This window comes from Eptatretus burgeri, chromosome 7 (assembly GCF_056783735.1).
Source record: "Eptatretus burgeri isolate ZD-2024b chromosome 7, Ebu_testis_v1, whole genome shotgun sequence".
Classification (NCBI taxonomy): domain Eukaryota; kingdom Metazoa; phylum Chordata; class Myxini; order Myxiniformes; family Myxinidae; genus Eptatretus; species Eptatretus burgeri.
The window spans coordinates 76,309,427-76,328,144 of NC_140967.1; the positions used below are offsets into that span (position 1 = coordinate 76,309,427).

Below are 18,718 nucleotides of genomic sequence, written 5' to 3' on the forward strand. Positions count from 1 at the left end.
CTCGAGAATTTGAATTTGTTTGAATGAATGGCTGACATCTGCTTCTGGTCATTCATATGGGCTATACATTACCATATTATGCTGAACATTTTCAGTCACTTTCATCGGGATTGGTAACTCATGAGCTCAGATCTAGTTCTGTATTTTGGAGTTGGGGAGGGGGTTCCAAGTGTCTGGCAGGCATACTCCACCATAGAAAATGTCAAGTGGTCATTCATTTTTTTTCTTTCTTTCTTTTCCTCATTCGAAGGACTTTATTGTTTCATCATATGATAATCACATTACAAAACATAAATGTACAGAAAATTGAATCAAATTCTAAACCGTAGCATGTTAAACAATCTTTCTACCTGGCTTCTGTCATTTCTTTCGTTTGGTTTACTGTTAAAAAAAATATCAGTTCATATTTAAACTCGTGCAAAAGAGCTCTGGTATGCGTTTTCGTACCAAAGCTCATCTTTGTGTTTTAATACCACAGCTCATCGTTGTTGCCAAAGATTAAATACATCAGGTTCTATCAGAAGTGTTTTGTTTTCATGTTTAAATCATTGATAGCATCTACTGCAATTGACATTTCTATAAATTGTTCCCCTGATTAATCCATACCTGTTTCAGCAGTACGCAATTTATCCAACCATAATCTTGGAAACGCTTTCTTTAATTTTACAAACTTAAAGGGAAATAATAGTTTCGGCAATGTGTTACATTTAACAGATAACGTCAGCGTCTTTTCAACACCCACGTCAAATGACGTGTTATACCTTAGAAATCCCTTCTTTTCCCATGACTAGAAATAAAACATCTGCTTTTCAAAAGTTATGTTGCTGTTATTCCATTGTATTTTATTACCTTCGCATTCTGCGAAAGGTTATGTTTTGGTCGGCGTGTATTTATTCTCAATGTTATTCTCATCAGGTTAAATCACAAACTGATCGAGCTCAATTTTGGGGTGGTGGCATTCAGGGGTGTCTGGCAGGTGCACCCCACCACTGAAAATGTCTGGCAGTGGCCATTCATGATACCATGGACTCTGCCAAACTATTTCCTGTAAGTTTCAAAGGGACCAATTTAAACCTTATGTCGCTTAACCAATTTCACTTTCACTTAACCAACTTAACCACTTAAAACCAATTTCAAACTATTTCCTGTATTTCCCTACTGCCAAATTAGGGAAACTATTGGTTTGTGGATGGATGTCCAGTAACTTAAGAGCTGATCTAGTTCAATTTTGGGGGGTGGGGGAATTCGGGGGTTTCTGGCGGGCACACCCCACCACTAAAAATGTCTGGCAGTGGTCATTCATGATATCTGGGACTATGCCGAACATTTTCCAGTAGGTTTCACCGGGTTAATTCGCAGAGCTGATCGAGCTAAATTTTGGGGTTCCGGTTTTGTAATCGGGCAGGCGCACCCCACCACTGAAAATGTCTGGCAGTGGTCATACATGATATTTGGGACTATGCCGAACATTTTCAACTAGGTTTCATCAGGTCAACTCGCAGAGTTGATCTAGCTCCATTTTGGGGTCCCTTTCTAATGGCCCTTTTGACCACACCCACCAGATGTGCCTGGCAGCCGTCCATTTCCTTATATGGACATGCACATGGACCATTGCTATATTCATGAAAATTGGATAACTTTCCAGCTCGTCTGACCCCCCTGGCTCCCGGTTCTATATGGCTTCTCAACCCTGGCTGTTCTTCCAGGGTGTGCCGCAACACAATTTTGGTCAATGAAATTTTATTGAGTTCGAATTTTCCAGTCTGTCTATGCATACCATTGTTTGCTTCAGCATAATGATGAAGGCTTTTCCTGGTCAATCAGGCTATGTTTGTGTTTTAAAAACTTTTTCTTTTTTTTCGTCCATCACAGACTGAATTTCGGTGATTGTCACTTGTGGAAAGTGTTCCCACCAAATTGCATGTCATAATCTGGATATTCCTTCTTGCAAAGGATGATGTTACAATTTCACTTGTGTGAAGATTTAGCATGACTTGGTTGAGGATGTTAATATTTATTTTGGATGTTTAAGGATCATAATAGCATTCAAACCACCATCTCAGCACAGCCAGGAATAAGGGATGTGTTTATGCCTGGTTCGAAATGGCAAAGGATCGGCTGTATTTTCCTTGGGATCTTGTCCAGAGAACTTAAATTGTTTTCATGATTCATCTTGCAGCTGCTTTTCCATCTTGCTATGGCCAGTTCTTTCATTGCCTATGCAAAAAAAATAAAATAAATGAAGTGTCAGTGTTTCATAAGTTAATTGTACCAATATTGAATCTGACTTTATTCACGAAAGCCCCTGGTTTATTTTAAATAATTGTCATTTCCCCGCCCTCCTCCCTAGTCTGTTTTAATCCTGAACACTCTGTTTTTAATGGAGGTTGAGAGGAAAAAGGATTATGGAAACTATGTGCATAGCCCTGGGGTGTCCTTCACAATGCAGGCCTTTGCTGTCTATTTTCTATTCTTTTTTTCCTGTATCCTGTAGATTAATTAACCTTCTATGCTTCATGGAAAGCTCACATCTTTGATACCTTTTGTGGATGGATGTCCAGTGTTATTTGTCTATACTGTTGTATATGTGAAACATTGTTTGCTTTCATTTCTGATATAACATTCAATATATATATATATATATATATATATATATATATATATATATATATATATATATATATATATATATATATATATATATATATATATGGCAAGTCCAAGAATTCACGCATGTTACATATGGGACATTCAGAAAGTTTAACCATCTGAAAAGCAATTAAGAGTCATTGATTTCAGTGATTTTTTATTCTAATGTTGGGCATTTGCAAGGAGAATATCTCCAATAATTTACATGTCACTAATACGTGCCCGTACATGCGTGGCTGTACGTGCGTGGCCGTATGTGGGAAAATAAAATCTTTCAAACCGCGTGCCAGAAACAACAACCACACAGGCTGTTCCTTCGCTGTCACGTGCCGGTACGTGCGTGGCCATACGTGCAAACCAAAAAAAACAAAAAAACTTTCAAACAAATACACAGGCCATTCTTCACTCTTGTAAACGACGACTGGATTGGGGCATTGTGTTTATCTATAAATGCGCATAAGAAATTGAGAAATTATTAGAATACAGCAAGTCATCACTATCTGGAAGTCCGTATGTTGTAACCCGTAATGGAGAACGCGGCTGAGGATCTCTTCCCCAACAGCCACGCCTATGCAGCAATGTGTCCTGTCATTGGTAACTAAATGGCGAATCGGACATGCCCATGCAGCAATGTGTTCTGTCATTGGTTTGGTAAATAAATGGCCATAACTTGGGAAGCACTTGTCCGATTAATATCAAACCTTAAAGGCACATACTCAGGTCCCCAGCAATATAGCTGGCAAGTTTCAATTAGATCGGACCAGTGGTTGTCGAGAAACAGTGGTCACACACACACACACACACACACACACACACACACACACACACACACACACACACACACACACACACACACACACACACACACACACACACACACACACACACACACATTGCTGGAATTATAGATAGATTAGTCCTTGGGATGATCATGTAATTAAATAAAACATGGTGTTTTATGTATGGGACCATAAGAAACACGATTTTTCAAAGAAATATGTTCAAGTTCAAAGTTGTCTGAAAGTATTTTATCATTCACCAGAATTTTCAGTGTGGAGAAAGTCTAAACACTTGTATAACTCATCACAAATTCTCTTTCAGAAACAACTACACAGTAGTAAAGAGAGATTAATTGGTGTTAACAAAAGACGCGTTACGTATGGGACAAAATTCTCCATCAGCTTTATATGCGGTGATGTACATTGTTGGTGTAAATTGCCTTTCATAACACAATCAACAGGCTTGAGCATATTTTGAAACAAAGATCCAACATTTAACTATTATATACTCAGCAATTCATGTCGTAGGAAATGAAACGGTGATGGTCTGATTATCAAGTATTAAAATGCAAAATGATTTTAAATTAGAATCATATTAACCATGGTTTGTAAGTACTGTACTTTTGAAGAAAATGAAATGCACAACTTTATTGCGGGCATACACAAAAAATGTATGTCAGAGTGATTAAATCCGGACAGGACGCATCGGACAGATCTGTTTTAGTGTGTGGACAAGGAATGAAAATAAACGAAATAATTTGCTGGTAATTATTTATTTTTTTTGCTCATATAGATTTTTGTTTTGATTTGTATGAAAAAAATTTAAGTTCTTTTTTTCACCTTTGAGAGATGGGGCCAAAAACGACGTATAGCAGGATATCTCAAAAAATTGTGGAAGGATTCAGACGAAAGTTGGTGGACAGATTGGGTATGCAATGAGGAAGAATTGATTCGATTTTAATGAATCCGGATCCGGATCTGAGAATTTTTAAAAGTGATTCTTCACCAGTGAGTGATCATGTTGAAAAGATCTGTAGCACGATATTTCAAAAATTATTGACAGATTTGGATGAAACTTGGTGGATGAGTTGGTCAGGTGACATTACATTTTAGTTCCGGTCCGAATCCATATCCGGCCTATCAGTGGGATACAAACTGTAAACTAATAAGCCTGGTGAAGGTATGCGCTCTCCCGAGTGCACTTCTAGTTCGGCATGTATTGTTTGTCTGTACAAACATCTTGCTCAGCCTTTGATCACTTTTTATACTCTCCCCTTGAAGCATTTACGTTTGGATCATAGGAATGAAGTTTACTCAAATTACAATTTTTCTGAAGTTAATTCTTGATTTGTATGTACTGTCGGACCCCACTGTTCATGGGGGGGGGGGGGGATACCTTCCTGGAAAATGCCGCGAATGTCAAGGCATTGTTTTAATGGGAAAAAGTGGGATAGGTTCCTGGCAGTTTGTGATTCATAAGGGGAAAAAAAAAATCCCACAAATACGCCTGCGAAAAACCACGAAACCGTGACAAAAAATGCGAATATGCCCGTGAAAAAAACGCCAAGAAAAATCGCGAATATGCGAAGCACAGGGCTGTGAATGTAAAAGCAGGTCTCATTTTATCATCCGTGAATAGCGGGGTCTGACTGTCCTGAAAATTTCACACGGGGTTTATGTTTCATCTAGTCAGTGTTCTATTGCTTTCTAAGGAATTTTTTACTTGTCTTAAAGAGGGTTCTTAAAATCGTAATTGATCATTTGAATGATGATTTAAAAAAGGTTTGCCCGATTAACCTCATGATGTTGGGAGTAATAAACAGTGATAGAAGTTATGATCACCTATGGAGGGGGGAAAAAAGTATTTTTCTTTCAAATGAGGTTCAGTTCAGCAGCTTGGACCAACAAACATTTTATGACCATTTTCCCAATTTTACTGTGGGTTTGTCGATTGATATCACTCTATACGGATGTATATCCATTGCATCAGTTCCATGCAAATCCAAGCATTCCATATCTTTCTTGGCAGTTTCAATCCATTGCTTTTTAGGACATCCTCTTTGCTTTCTTCTTTCTACCATGAAATTTATTCAATTCACCAGCTTCATTAAAAGAAAATAGAAAGCAGCTTTTGTAGTCAAAGATTATTTTGAAAACTCACAGCAAGCTGAAATGACTTGGTGTAGCTATGCCGATTTACAGATGGGCAGTAATATCCACGTTACATATATGGGTGTTGATCGGTGCTAAGAGCAAGACATTGGGAATTGTCACTGTAAATGGCTGCATCTCCCCCCCCCCCGTCCCACTCCCTCCACCTTCCCCCCCAAAAAATTGTATGGCTTTTTAGTGCATTGGCTTCCAGTGGTTAAAAATAAAAAAGAAGTGCACTGGCTTCCAGTGGTAACGCTTAGAATAGATTGGCAGCATTGTGTCCTGTTTGGCTTCACAATGCCATACGGATATTGGCGTTCTTGGCACCATAACTTGCTTACCGTCTGCTGTGGAAATCCTCTGTGCGCAATTTTCCTTTGGCCCTATTTAATATATTACTTTTCTTTATGACCTCCTCTATTTGTGGAGTTTTTGTTGGAATCCTGATGGCGTTTGTAGGCAGACAGCCCTTGGCTGTTAGGTAATGTTTTTTTTTTTTGTTTTTTTTTTTCTTTACTCGCGAGCTTTTATAGGTATTACACCTCCCTTCTCAAGACAGGATAGGACATGTGCATTTGTGGGGGTAATTTCCTTTCCTCCTCTCCTTTGTTCAATGATGAACATTCTTGTATGACACGAGCAGGGATACCCAGCATTGCCCAGTGCTGTTCTAATCCTGTTGGTATTTTGAAGAAATCAAATGTTTTTTCCCCGATTTTTTAAAAAATATATATATATATTTTTTTTTTTGTGGCGACCTGAAACACATCCCTACACCAACTAAGGAATGTGGTTGAGGATCATTTAATATCACCTTTCACAAAGCTACAAAGGCTTCGACACTAACTATAAAGCGATTAAAAAAAAAAAAAAAATCCAACTTTGTTTTCAATGGGTTTTTTTGCCTGTAATAGTCCAGCAGATATGGGGCAGTATTGTGCACTTCATGGTAAAAGCATGAAACTTGGTATACATGTTTACTCTGCCAAAATATGTAAATTTAGATATAGTGCCATTTCAGATATTACCGATGGTGGTCTTGGCAGCCATTTTTTCAAAATGGTGGCCATTTCCTCAGTAACGATCCATATATCGGAAACTATCATTGCTAGAAGTTAGTCAGATGTCTTCAAATAGGTTTTTGGGGTGCACAATCCAGAAAATGCAGGATCCACTGTGTAAAATCAGCACGTATGCTATTTTTACCATACTATAAGGCAACAAAAGATGAAATTTTTGAAAGGGGTGTAGATTTCTATAGGCACTGTACAAGTACACTCAAAGATAAACATTTTAGACGACTTAGCTTTTGAGATTATGGAACTTTACACAAAAAAACAACATCCGCCATTTAGAAAATGGCTGCCACGGCCACCGCACACCTTTTCTGGGATAGCACTATATCAAAATTTGCATGTGCTGGCTCTACCATGTGCCAAGTTTCAGGCTTTTACCATAAAATGCACAATTCGTCCCATTCTAACTCCTTATCCAACTGGACTACACAACACTCGCTGGCACCTTTGAGTGTTTGACGAAGATCCATTCAGCATATTTGAGAAAAATGGCCGGACACACACACAGACATTTCTCATATAGTGCCGATGAACTCGAGTCATAATTGTTGCATATTTAAGGCTTGTAAAATGTTAAATTAATTTGTATTAAATATTACTTTAAAACCAATTTCATTTGTGATATTACCAAAGAATGCATCAGTTAGCATAGGTTTTTTTTGTGTGTTAATCACATCTGACAATTGAGACATTTAATTATATGCTATTCAAATTGCATGGGATTCCTTATTTTATAAGCAGATTATGGGTATGTTGGTGGATAGATATCTGCACCTTTGGTCTGTGTTGCATCACAAACACACACACACACACACACACACACACACACACACACACACACACACACACACACACACACACACACACACACACACACACACACACACACACACTGCAAGAGTTCTGTGTGTGAGCACACATGTATGTGTGAATAAGCATGCATCCGTGTGCACAAATGTAAACGATATGTTATTTCTGCACGTCCTCACTTCTGAATTCAACAAGCACCTTTAAGTGAGTTCCAATGTTCTTCATGCTCTTCACAATAACTTTTACCCTAACAATCCTACTTTACAACAATAACAATCTGAACAATAACTTAAACCCTAACAACAATCTAACCCTAACAACAAAAACTTTTGTTGTTTCACCATTTAGGCTTGCTGTGCAGAATGTGGCAGTGCTATATGGGGATGTTGAGGAGAAACTTCATGAACTGGTCACCCTTTCCAACTCTCACCTTCATTGTCTGGATTATTTGATGACATTTTTACCTCTGCAGCAGAAAGCTTCTGAGGTGGGACCACGTTCACTTCAGACTATTATTTTCTTTCATTGGCAAAGTTTCTGGTACGAAGTCCACTCTTTTCATGAAACTTTGTTTGCTAACTGCCATTTGTTGTGCTCTGGCTATTCTTTCTGGATTACCTGTTGTCCTCGGTTTTCTGACATTAAAAATGGGATTATCTCGAAGAATCTCAAGCTCGAGCGGCTCTTTCATGTATGTGTTGGATGTCGAGGCATTTTAGTTTTGTTTGTTTTGAGAGGTACATTGTTGACACCTTTTGAACAAGTCATGCTGGACTTTTGGGCCTTCATTCCTTAAATATTTCCCCTCATCTTGCTTTTTAACAAAGTGAACTTGTGCCTACAAACAGCCATTTGTTTTCTTGTGGTTCTGCGAAAAGATGTTTGAGAATTGCTTTCTTGTTGAAGGGAAAATGTTCAATATCTCAGACTTATTCTTCAGAATTTTGATTACATCATCCCTGATGGTTGTTGAGAGACAGCATTTCTTTTGCTTAAAGTGGAAAGGAAGTATAGGTTACTCAGAGGGTGTGTGACTCCTTTTCTGTACACAGATCCAGAAGTGGATGGATGGGGAAGGGGAAAGTTGCCTGAAACAGACAGATTCCCTGCCAGACTCTCTTGAGAACATGCAGATCTCACACAAGAAGTTTCAGGATTTTTACACAGTTGCCAAGGTACAAGAAGAATTCTATCTTTTTTTTCTCTTTTTTTTTTAATGTAAGGTATTAATATGGTTTGGGCAGAGATTATTTTTTTCCTATGGTTACACCGGCACACCTATTGTTACATTTTCTCAGATTACTATCCACTTTGTATGTTTTTGGGAGCATCCTGACCGATTGTGTGTGTGTGTGTTACGCATGTGTGCATTAGTGGTTCGTTCATTCATTCTGACAGTGTTTCCCTCGCACCTTTCCCTTTTACCACCCTTCCATCCCTGGCCCCCACAGCAACACTGTGATGAGGCTGCAATTCTGTTATCTGAGGCTGAATCTCGCTCTCCTGATCACAGTCGTAGATTAGCGAAGGAGGTCGCAGCCATAGAGGCATTCAGAAAACGGGCTAATGCCTTTCGCTCCCGACTGGAGGCTCGACAAGGCCAGATGGACAAGGCCCTGCGTCTCTACACCTTTTTGGACAAAGTAAGTACATTGGTGACGCAACATCAAGTCTCATTTACTTTTGTGCTGTAAATGTTTTTAAGGAGTGATGTACATGATGAGAATCAGTGGTTGTATAGCTTCACATTATTCCAACTCCTTCCACTTTCAAGCTGAGAGAAATGCCTTGACTTCATTTAGTAGAATTTGATGTGCGATTTACTTTGTATTTGGCTTTCCTACAGGTGTTTGTGGATTGATGTGCACATTTTTGAGCCATAAGCTCAAACATGCTGGCCGTGCTTGAGATAAAGTCTCCTCATTGTCATTCAACTTGAGGGTTCTGACAACATAATCCGAGTGCAGCTGTCATTACAGTGAGCTTGGCTTGGGGCTATGTGGTCATCACCAGAAATATTCACTGATTCATTCATCTGCTATTTGTTCCCAAGTTTCTGTTCTATGTTCAGCATTAACATTTGGTAGATCTAGATTATTAATTGCAATTTCACAAATATGTGCAGAGAAGTCGACCTGTAAAATTTAACACTTGTACAGTGCAGCAACCTCCTTTCGACATTTTGCTGCATAACTTGAGGCATGCATCCCTTTTAATGCAGTAGTATGTGTTGAATCCTCAGTAAATTGTTCACCAGAACATTACATTCTCAATTGCTGTGTTCAATGCAGCGAGTAACTATTTTATTTTGAACAAAATCAAACTGCATCAATTGAGAGTGTGTTGAAAAGTAATGCCTCCTATTCTTTTTCACCAAAACAGGAAAAGATATTTGAATGAAACAAATCGATATTTATTCTTCCATGATGTACATATGTATTTCTCAACATAATCACCACTGTGGTCTACACATTACTGAAAAAGTTAAAGTATCTTTGTGACGCAGTCACTTGTAACTTGAGTCGTGCTGACTTAACCAACGCTTCACATCGACCTTGATATCATCGTTGGAAGAACAATGTTCTCCAAGAAGGTGTTAAATTTTCAGGAAGAGATGAAAATCTGACTGAGCCAAGTCGGGGTTGGTGATCCTTTGTGGTGGTACTCCATTGACTGTCTCTTACTCTCAGGAACGTAGTGGTACATCTAACTCTCATCTTCAGTCATTTCATCTCATCTCATCTCCAGTAAGTCATCCCAACTCTATACCTGGTCTTGGCTTAATGGTTAGGGTGGTAGGCTTGGGATCCTTGGATCCTGAGTTCAAATCCCACTCGGCTGTTGAATTAATACCAGGTGGGGTTGACTCTGCCTGTCATCCTTCTGAGGTCGGCAAAATGAGTGCCAGCTTGCTGGTATCCTGTGGCGGAGTGGCAACCCGTCCAGGATTGTGCCCAATATCCAAGGAGACTGCTTCAGCAGCACCAACGCTCTGCACAGAAAATGGTCCCAATGGATGGATGGATTCCAACTTTCATCGCTTCACACTTCACAACCTTGATAATGTCATGCTGTTTAACGTAGCACTGAGACATATTGTTGTGGTGCCGGGTTTCGGCGGCGAGCACGACCGCAAGGTGAAGCAGTGGAGTCGTCTCCACCGAACACCTGGAATTTAGGTCGTGGCCCTCGGATAAGTCCGAAAGGCACTGGTCCCTTTCAGCACCATCAATGACCAATAATTCGACCGCATGCGGTTGGATTAATTGCCAAACTTCAATATACCTAAGTACCCACGCGGCAAAGCTTCGCACCCTCGCAAACCGGGGAATTCGCAACCTCGACAGACCTCGAGCAGGACGAGCCGTTACCGTGCCCGAACCATGTGTAACCTGAGCGGATGGTTACCGAGGCCTGTCGGTCCAGATGAACAATTGACTGCCTCACTATTTCTCAACACACACCATGCTAAAGGCCTTGTCACACCTTGCCGTTTTAGCCAGCATATGGCAAGGTCTCAAAATGTATGTAATACGCTTGCGTACGCTGAACTATTGATTTTTTTTTTAAAAAGTTTTGGGCGTATAATAACGTGTTGGACGTATGCATAACGTATTAGTAACGTACACAGAACGTTTTAATCACATATAGATAACTTATACCAACGAATGATGAGCGTGTTGTCGGCGTTCACAACCTATGCCCAACGATAGTCTAACTTATGCATAGCGCGGCAGTGTATCGCTGACGATTACGTGGCGTAGGCTATTCATAGGCTGCGGCTCGATGATTCAAATCATAACCGCACTAGACATCGAAGTGTGAAGCCGCTGTCACACCTTGACGTTTTAGCCAGCGTATGCCGATGTATGAAAAATTTGCCGAACAAAGCTGGCACAGGTCGAATACGTTATGGGTAAGTTTTGTATACGTTAATAGTACGCTGGCATACGTTGTAGTGCGCTGGCATAAATCATCATACGCCGAGTACGTCGAGAAATTTTCATTATGTTGAAAAATTCTCGACGTACTCGACGTATGACACACATTCCGCATACGCTGGCATAAGTTGTAGGCACGCTACTCGATCGTTGACACATGTCGACACACGTTACTTGTACGTTACTTACAAGTCGAAACACGTCAATGTAATGGTTAGCGTCAGTGTTCCAGCCTCCCTGGTTTTTTTTTATTTTTTTTTTCTTCGGTATGACGGTGATGTTAACACTTCGATTTCTTGTGCGGTTATGATTTATATCGTTGAGCGGCAGCCTATTAATTGTATTATATTATAACCGCATTAGAAATTGAAGTGTTAACATCACCGTCATACTGAAGAAGAAAAAAACCAAAAAAAAACCAGGGAGTCTGGAACACTGACGCTAACCATTACATTGACGTGTTTCGACTTATGAGTAACGTGTGTCAACGATCACGTAACGTGCCTACAACACGTTACTCATAGGTTAGAAATAAGTTTCGGGTACGCCAACCATTACCTCAACGTGTTTCGACTTATGAGTAACTTACAAGTAAGGTGTGTCAACGATCGCGTAATGTGCCTACAACTTATGGCCAGCATTATGCGGAACGTGTGAGTCATAGGCTGGCATACGTCGAAAAATTTCAAGCATGGAAAATTTGTCTAACACCTCGGCGTACTACGATGTATGCCAGCGCACTACAACGTATGCCAGCATACTACGACATGCCAGCGTGCTTCGACATATGCCAGCGTGCTCTTAACGTATACAAACTTACCCATAACTTATTCGATGTGTGCCAGCGTTTTAGCCAAATTTTGCATACGTCAGGCATACGCTGGCTAAATCGTCAAGGTGTGACAGGGCCTTAAGGTCCCCTGACATGCAAAATATACTTATGACTTGGCGAAATCTTCGATTTTGTCAAGTATGTTGGTCTGTTCCGTTTGTTTGTTGGTTTGTTTGTTTGTTTGTCCGGTCGTCTACAGCCCAACAGCTGGACCAGTCATTCTTGAATTTTTACACCTGATAGGCAATCCACCTGAGATGGTCCGCGTTCAAACCCCGTCTTAATCGGACTAAACGTCACGACGTGACGTCACACAATGTGAAAACACATTTTTGGACACAACTCAGTGACCGGAAGTCGTAGTGACTTCCTGTTGACGCCAAAACAAACTTCAATGGAATATCTAAATGTTTTAAAATGCATGTTGGTACAAATTATGCACAGTTTTCGCAAGCGTATGACGTCAAAGTTTTTAGCTATTGGCGTGATTTTAAAAAAATTCTATTCGTTCTGCAGGTCACAATTCTTAACCGATTTGGATGAAATTTTAACAGCTGATAGAAATCCACAGTGCAAAAAGATATGTGACTTTTGGTGATGTTCAAGATCAGGATCTGGATTCTGCATCACTTTATGTTATCGCCCATTATAATCCAATGGGGAACTTTGTGAATTACACATGGCTATTTCTCAAACAGTTTTGCACTTATTATATTAAAACTTATACTGTCTATTTATGCATGTAATATTAACATGTGTACAAAGTTTGATCGAAATTGACCCAAGGTCAAGGTCAGGGTCATCCAAAACATGAAAAACACACATATAAAATACATATTTTTGTTTTACAACATATTTCAAACCTGATAACGGGATCGTAAAGCTGGTTGAAAAGCAATGTCCCTAGGTATTTTCAAATATTTTCTACGATCAGAATGAAGGCAACAATCACCGATGATAAGTTGTTGAATGTCACATGGTGGCTTTAAATGAGTTGTGAAAATTTTCAATCTGCTGCCGTTACCATGACAACGCGCGCCTGATAATTGTTATTTGTGATGTCGCGTCATTTGTATTAATGTACGAACAAATAAACACCACACATTCCATGACATTACAGCTTGGACCACCACACGGAAAGGTCAAATAATTCGCCAAGTGTCGTGCTAAGCACGATTTTTCATTTATATATTAATTGATCTTCCTTGTGAAGAAATCACCCATGTTTTAAAAAAAAAAATCAAAAATGGGATAATTCGAGCAATATTTCGATCATTTCTGGAACCTTTCACAACGTGCTATGCCCCGCCCCTAAAAAAATGGACTTCATGGAATCGCAGCATGACGTCACATACAGTAACTCACACAGAGTGGATTGACTCGAGGGTCGAGATGTCGCGTGCCTTATAAAGGATGTACAAATGCATTTTGCAAATGTTAGTGCAATCTCTGTGATCGTCTTAATTCTAGTGATTGTTTCGCGAAATTTTTTAATAGTTTTGGCCATACTTTCGAAAATGCCTGCAAGATGTATCATAGCAGGATGCAGCAATATAAGCAAAGACGGTGTAAGCCTCCATGTATTCCCGAAAGATGGTAATCGTCGGAGAGTATGGACATCTAAAGTGAAGGTACTGCTTCTTTTGGCATGCTATTCATTAAAATTTAGCCAAAATGCTGTAATAAATGAAAAGGGGAAAACATGTTTGCACAACTATGAGAGACAAATTTATCTGTCCTATTACACGGCCTCATAGCCTCGGGACTCTTATGGATTGACTTATACATTGTGTGCATGCTAATACAAGTTACTTGTCAACTCGAGATCTCGAAAGTCTAGACTAGTCTGATAAATCCGTCGTCCGTCCGACGAGGCCGATAAATCCGTCGTCCGTCCGACGAGGCCGATAAATCCGTCGTCCGTCCGACGAGGCCGATAAATCCGTCGTCCGTCCGACGAGGCCGATAAATCCGTCGTCCGTCCGACGAGGCCGATAAATCCGTCGTCCGTCCGACGAGGCCGATAAATCCGTCGTCCGTCCGACGAGGCCGATAAATCCATCGTCCGTCCGACGAGGCCGATAAATCCGTCGTCCGTCCGACGAGGCTGATAAATCCGTCGTCCGCCGACTAGGCCGATAAATCCGTCGTCCGCCGACTCGGCCGATAAATCCGTCGTCCGCCGACTAGGCCGATAAATCCGTCGTCCGCCGACTAGGCCGATAAATCCGTCGTCCGTCCGACTTGGCCGATAAATCTGACGTGCTGTAGCTTTATTTTATTATTCTGTTTTCTTCATTGTTTTCTACCGGCGCTACATGACGACAGTAGGAATAAAATACATAAAAATGCAACAGAACGTCAGATTTATCGGACTACTCGAGAAAATTGTATCGCAAGGTTTTCGCAAGGTACCTGCACACAAGTTTTCATCGTATCCGGACAGCGAGATTGCTTCGTTTTATGCGCGGAGAGATACGGCCGATGACATGCGCCGGCCTTGTTTGTGATTCATTCACCGCGAAGCAACATGTCCGCTGCGCTGCGCTGGTCACGTCACATCACTGAATATTTCTGATATCGAGCAGTATGCAAGTCAAACTTACGTTATTGAATTACGAATAGGATTTAGTCTAACCAGTTGTTATTGCCAAGTCTTCCTTCGATGTCCTCCCGATCATCATGAACGCCGGGAATTTTATCGCCATTTTTCTCTGCTTGTCCTGCTTCGGGCTCAAACTGCTAAGGCCGTATTTCATTTCCAGCTGCCTGAACTTCACCTCCCGCGACTATGTTATCCCACAATTCTCCATGTGATTCAGACCAAAATCCTTCATTTCTCTCACACTCAATGTCGCTACCAGACAAATGAAAGTCCATGTCATCCATTATTCAAAAACAAATGTTCGATTTTTTTAAAGCAGAAATGAATGAAGCGATTGAGTCGACCAATCAAATGTGGAAACACAGCAAGCCAATAGAATCACGTAGACCACCAACCCAAGTAATTAACGTGCAGCCTTTGACATACTGTACGTGACGTCATGTGGGTTACGCCCCTTTCAGGAGAATTTTTTGGGGCATTCCCGAAGACGTTTGTTTTTTAATTTTACACTTTACAGAATGAGTATTGTGAAAAAAACATTGTCAGTTCTGAAATCATGATGAAAAACTCCTCGGACATATATAAATGAAATTTATGTACTTTGGCATGTCAGGGGACCTTTAAGCCAATGAAAGAAATGACGGAACGAGCTGGGACATTCAACAAAAGGGAATTTATTTACAATAATCGGGGGACGTGGGGAGCACGTAAGGGCAGAGTTATCCGAATAAAGAAGGGTAACAAATGTACATGCAATTCCTTAAACAATTCTACTTAGAGACAGAGTCCACGGACAAACACGCACACACAAATACCCCAGAAAGAGATCGACCTCGAGGTCTTTATTGCACCTTCAGCTTGGGAGGCAAGACGACCTGAGGGAAGAGAACGTGGCTGGCTACCTGGCCACGTTTGCGCAGCTGGACGACCGCACCTTCCCGGAGCACCAGGCGCCAAAGAACGGCCCAGGGCAGCCGAACCCAGAGGAGGCGAGACGAGGTGATCTCCCGTGATGAGATGGTCGAGCGCTTGTCGTAATGCACCAGACGAGACACCTCGGATGCGCGGGATGCAATCAGCCGCAGATCCAGACAGAAGAGTGCTCGAGCAGACGGGACGCAATAATCCAATCTTTTTCCATCGTTTTTCAGGGTGGGTCCGCTCCCCTGTCGCCTGCTCCCATTGAGTGGATGGCGTGTCGCGGCTCCGCCTTCTTGAGAAGGACCGGCCCCGGCTTTGGTCCACGCGTCGCCCATTGGGCGGAAAATGATGCATACCCTTATTTGGCACGAAGCCAGAACGAAGCACTCTGTGCCCATATTTGGGCCAAGCCAGAGCGAAACGCTTCGTGACCATATTTGGTGTGAAATCCACACCGTCTGGGACATGGAATTCCGCCCACGCACACGCCCGCATGCCGGCGAGCGCGCGAAGAGCGCGGACAATGCCGCGAGCAGAGGGTTGTTGTTGGGGTAAAAATCCTCTTTGTAAAATAACGTCGCAGCACACGTACACTTAATTCCCATTAGACATAGGGGAAAGGGAGATATCTATCCACATTTACTTAACGAAATAACTGAGCTACAGGGACCTGAATGTTGAGTGCTCATGGCTGCCAGATTCGTAACAATATAGTGTTGGAATCACGGAATTTCACACCCATTGGCAGAAAGAACTAATGTGCAGAATGCACTTGGTTTCATTTGAATATATCTACATGTTTTGGAGGAAAAGGATAGGAGGCATTCCTTTTCAGCATGCCCTCACAGATCTCATAAAGGAAGGAAGTAGTGAGTTGAGAAAACACTTTTGTTTCCAAAGGTAATTGGTTGAATCTTCAGTAAAACATTGCTTCATTGCCAACACTCTTGTGAACCTTGGGCCGTGTTAGTGGATGGAGAATGTCCTGAAAAGGTTGTAAGATGTGATGGGCTGGAAACCTGTTAATGCTTCTTTTTCCCCCAGCGCTGAAGCACTCTCACCGAGACCTTGTTTGATATGATGCCAAATGTTTTCCTGAAGGAGTCGAAGTTTGGTTCCGAATGTGCTGTGACACTGATTCCTGGAATGTATACGTTGCATTAACCATTGCATGGATCATTTATGGATAGTTTTGCTGTATGGGTACATGTAAGATAACTTCTTAAATTGCCTTTGAGGTAGACAGATAGCATTAACCAGGTGGGTAGAACATGAAAGAAGCTTCTTAAAATGTGATAAACCCTTGTTCCATGTGTGATTGTCAGAAAAATGTGAGCTGCATAACTGTAGGTGACTAGTTTTCTTTGCTTCCACCATTAGCCTTTGAAGGTTTTTCTTGCGAGTTTTACAGTTTTCCCTTGTGGAAATGGTCAGTGCACATTGCATAACACAGAGCATTTCAGCCAGGTTCAATTGCAGAACAGTTGTACTTGGAAAGCCATTCCTGCCACAGACGAAGTCGAACTGCAAATGGAGATGTCAGGAGAATCATTTCCACAGGAAGAATCTTTAGCTGGAAAAGCATTTTGTACAATTCAAGGCAGCTGTGCTAAAAAAATAAAAAATAAACAAACAAACAGCTTTTGAGTACAATTCTCATTTCTCTTTTTTTGTTTCGAACATTTTGCTTATAAAAGATTAAGTAAAAACTAGAAAGGCACTCGGTAGAGTGCATACCTCTGCCAGGCTGAACAGTTTACATTTTGTATCCCACTGATGGTCTGGGTCCGGATCTTCACCAAAATACAATCAATTCATCCTTGTCGCACAGCCAACTCGTCGACGAAGTTTCGTCCGGATACATCTATAACTTTTTGAGATAGTGTTTTTACTCCATCACTCAATGGAGAAGCATCACTTTAAAATTTCTCGGATCCAGATATGGATCTTCACCAAAATCGAACCAATTAGTCCTTGTCACACAACAAAACCTGTCCACCAAGTTTTGTCCGAATCCATCCATAACTTTTTGAGTTATCCTGCCCACAGACCGACAAACAAGTGTGAAAACATAACCTTCGTCCACCTTCAATGGCGGAGGTAATAACTCATAAAGTGATTGGAGGTATTGATGTAGGATCATGAAATATTAGGTTTTGTGAGATTGCAATGAAAAACAATCTTTTTGTATTTGTTCACAGGCATATGAATGGTCACTGGAGTCTATTCGAAGACTGCCCCAATTGAGCTCGCCGAAGGGGGAAGCTGCAGTATCATCAGGTGCAAGTCGAGAGGTGGCTCATCAGCTGCAGGCCTCCCAGTACGAGAATCCTGAGCTTCCTCAAAGCATGTTTACCGAGATGGAAGATCTGGCAAAAGAATTGGCTCATGATATGGGCAAACCGGGCTTGATGTGCCAGTATCAGTTTGCCAGGGACAAGTGCCTTGAAGCGAGCCAGACATTATTTCGCAAGTTGCAAGCCACAATGAACAGCAACATAGCAGAGCTAAGGCCATGTTCTCAGGGTACACAGCCAACAAAGCCTAGACACATTGCCACCACCAGCCAATGCTCTGAAGATGAAGAAAAGGGTGAGGAGGAGGATGCAGGGTTGGACATTAATGATTCACGTGTCAATAGTAGATATCGATCAATTGATAGTATGGTTACACACATTTCTCCAGATCACTCGGGGGGTCCTCGGCGTTTCTCGGAAGCCGATTGTGGCAGTGAGGTTCAAGGTTCGCGACTTTCTTCTTTCAAGGAGCTCGCTCTGCGACTTGGACGGCGAACAGGCCTCATCTCTCCACATGGAGATTTCTTAAGTCCGTTTTCCAGGGAACCAGGCAGTGGGAGACTTTCAATGAACACATCATTGCCTGATCATGGTAATCATCAACAATGCCACAGGGATGTAGGGAAGACTACTCGAGTCTTTCCAGCTGAAAAT

At 41.3% G+C, this 18,718-nt stretch overlaps 1 protein-coding gene across 3 annotated transcripts in view; it reads left to right on the forward strand.

The window, feature by feature from the left end:
* The window catches only part of LOC147023575 (uncharacterized protein KIAA1755-like), a 121,181-nt gene that overhangs the window by 101,794 nt on the left and 669 nt on the right, over positions 1-18,718 (forward strand). For all 3 annotated transcript variants that reach the window (XM_085889084.1, XM_085889082.1, XM_085889083.1), the window contains 4 exons: positions 7,817-7,955; positions 8,521-8,643; positions 8,920-9,111; positions 17,969-18,718. The exon at positions 17,969-18,718 is cut by the window's right edge and continues 669 nt beyond it. In XM_085889084.1, coding sequence (XP_085745210.1) covers positions 7,817-7,955; positions 8,521-8,643; positions 8,920-9,111; positions 17,969-18,718 — 1,204 coding nt within the window. The remainder of the gene's footprint in view (positions 1-7,816; positions 7,956-8,520; positions 8,644-8,919; positions 9,112-17,968) is intronic.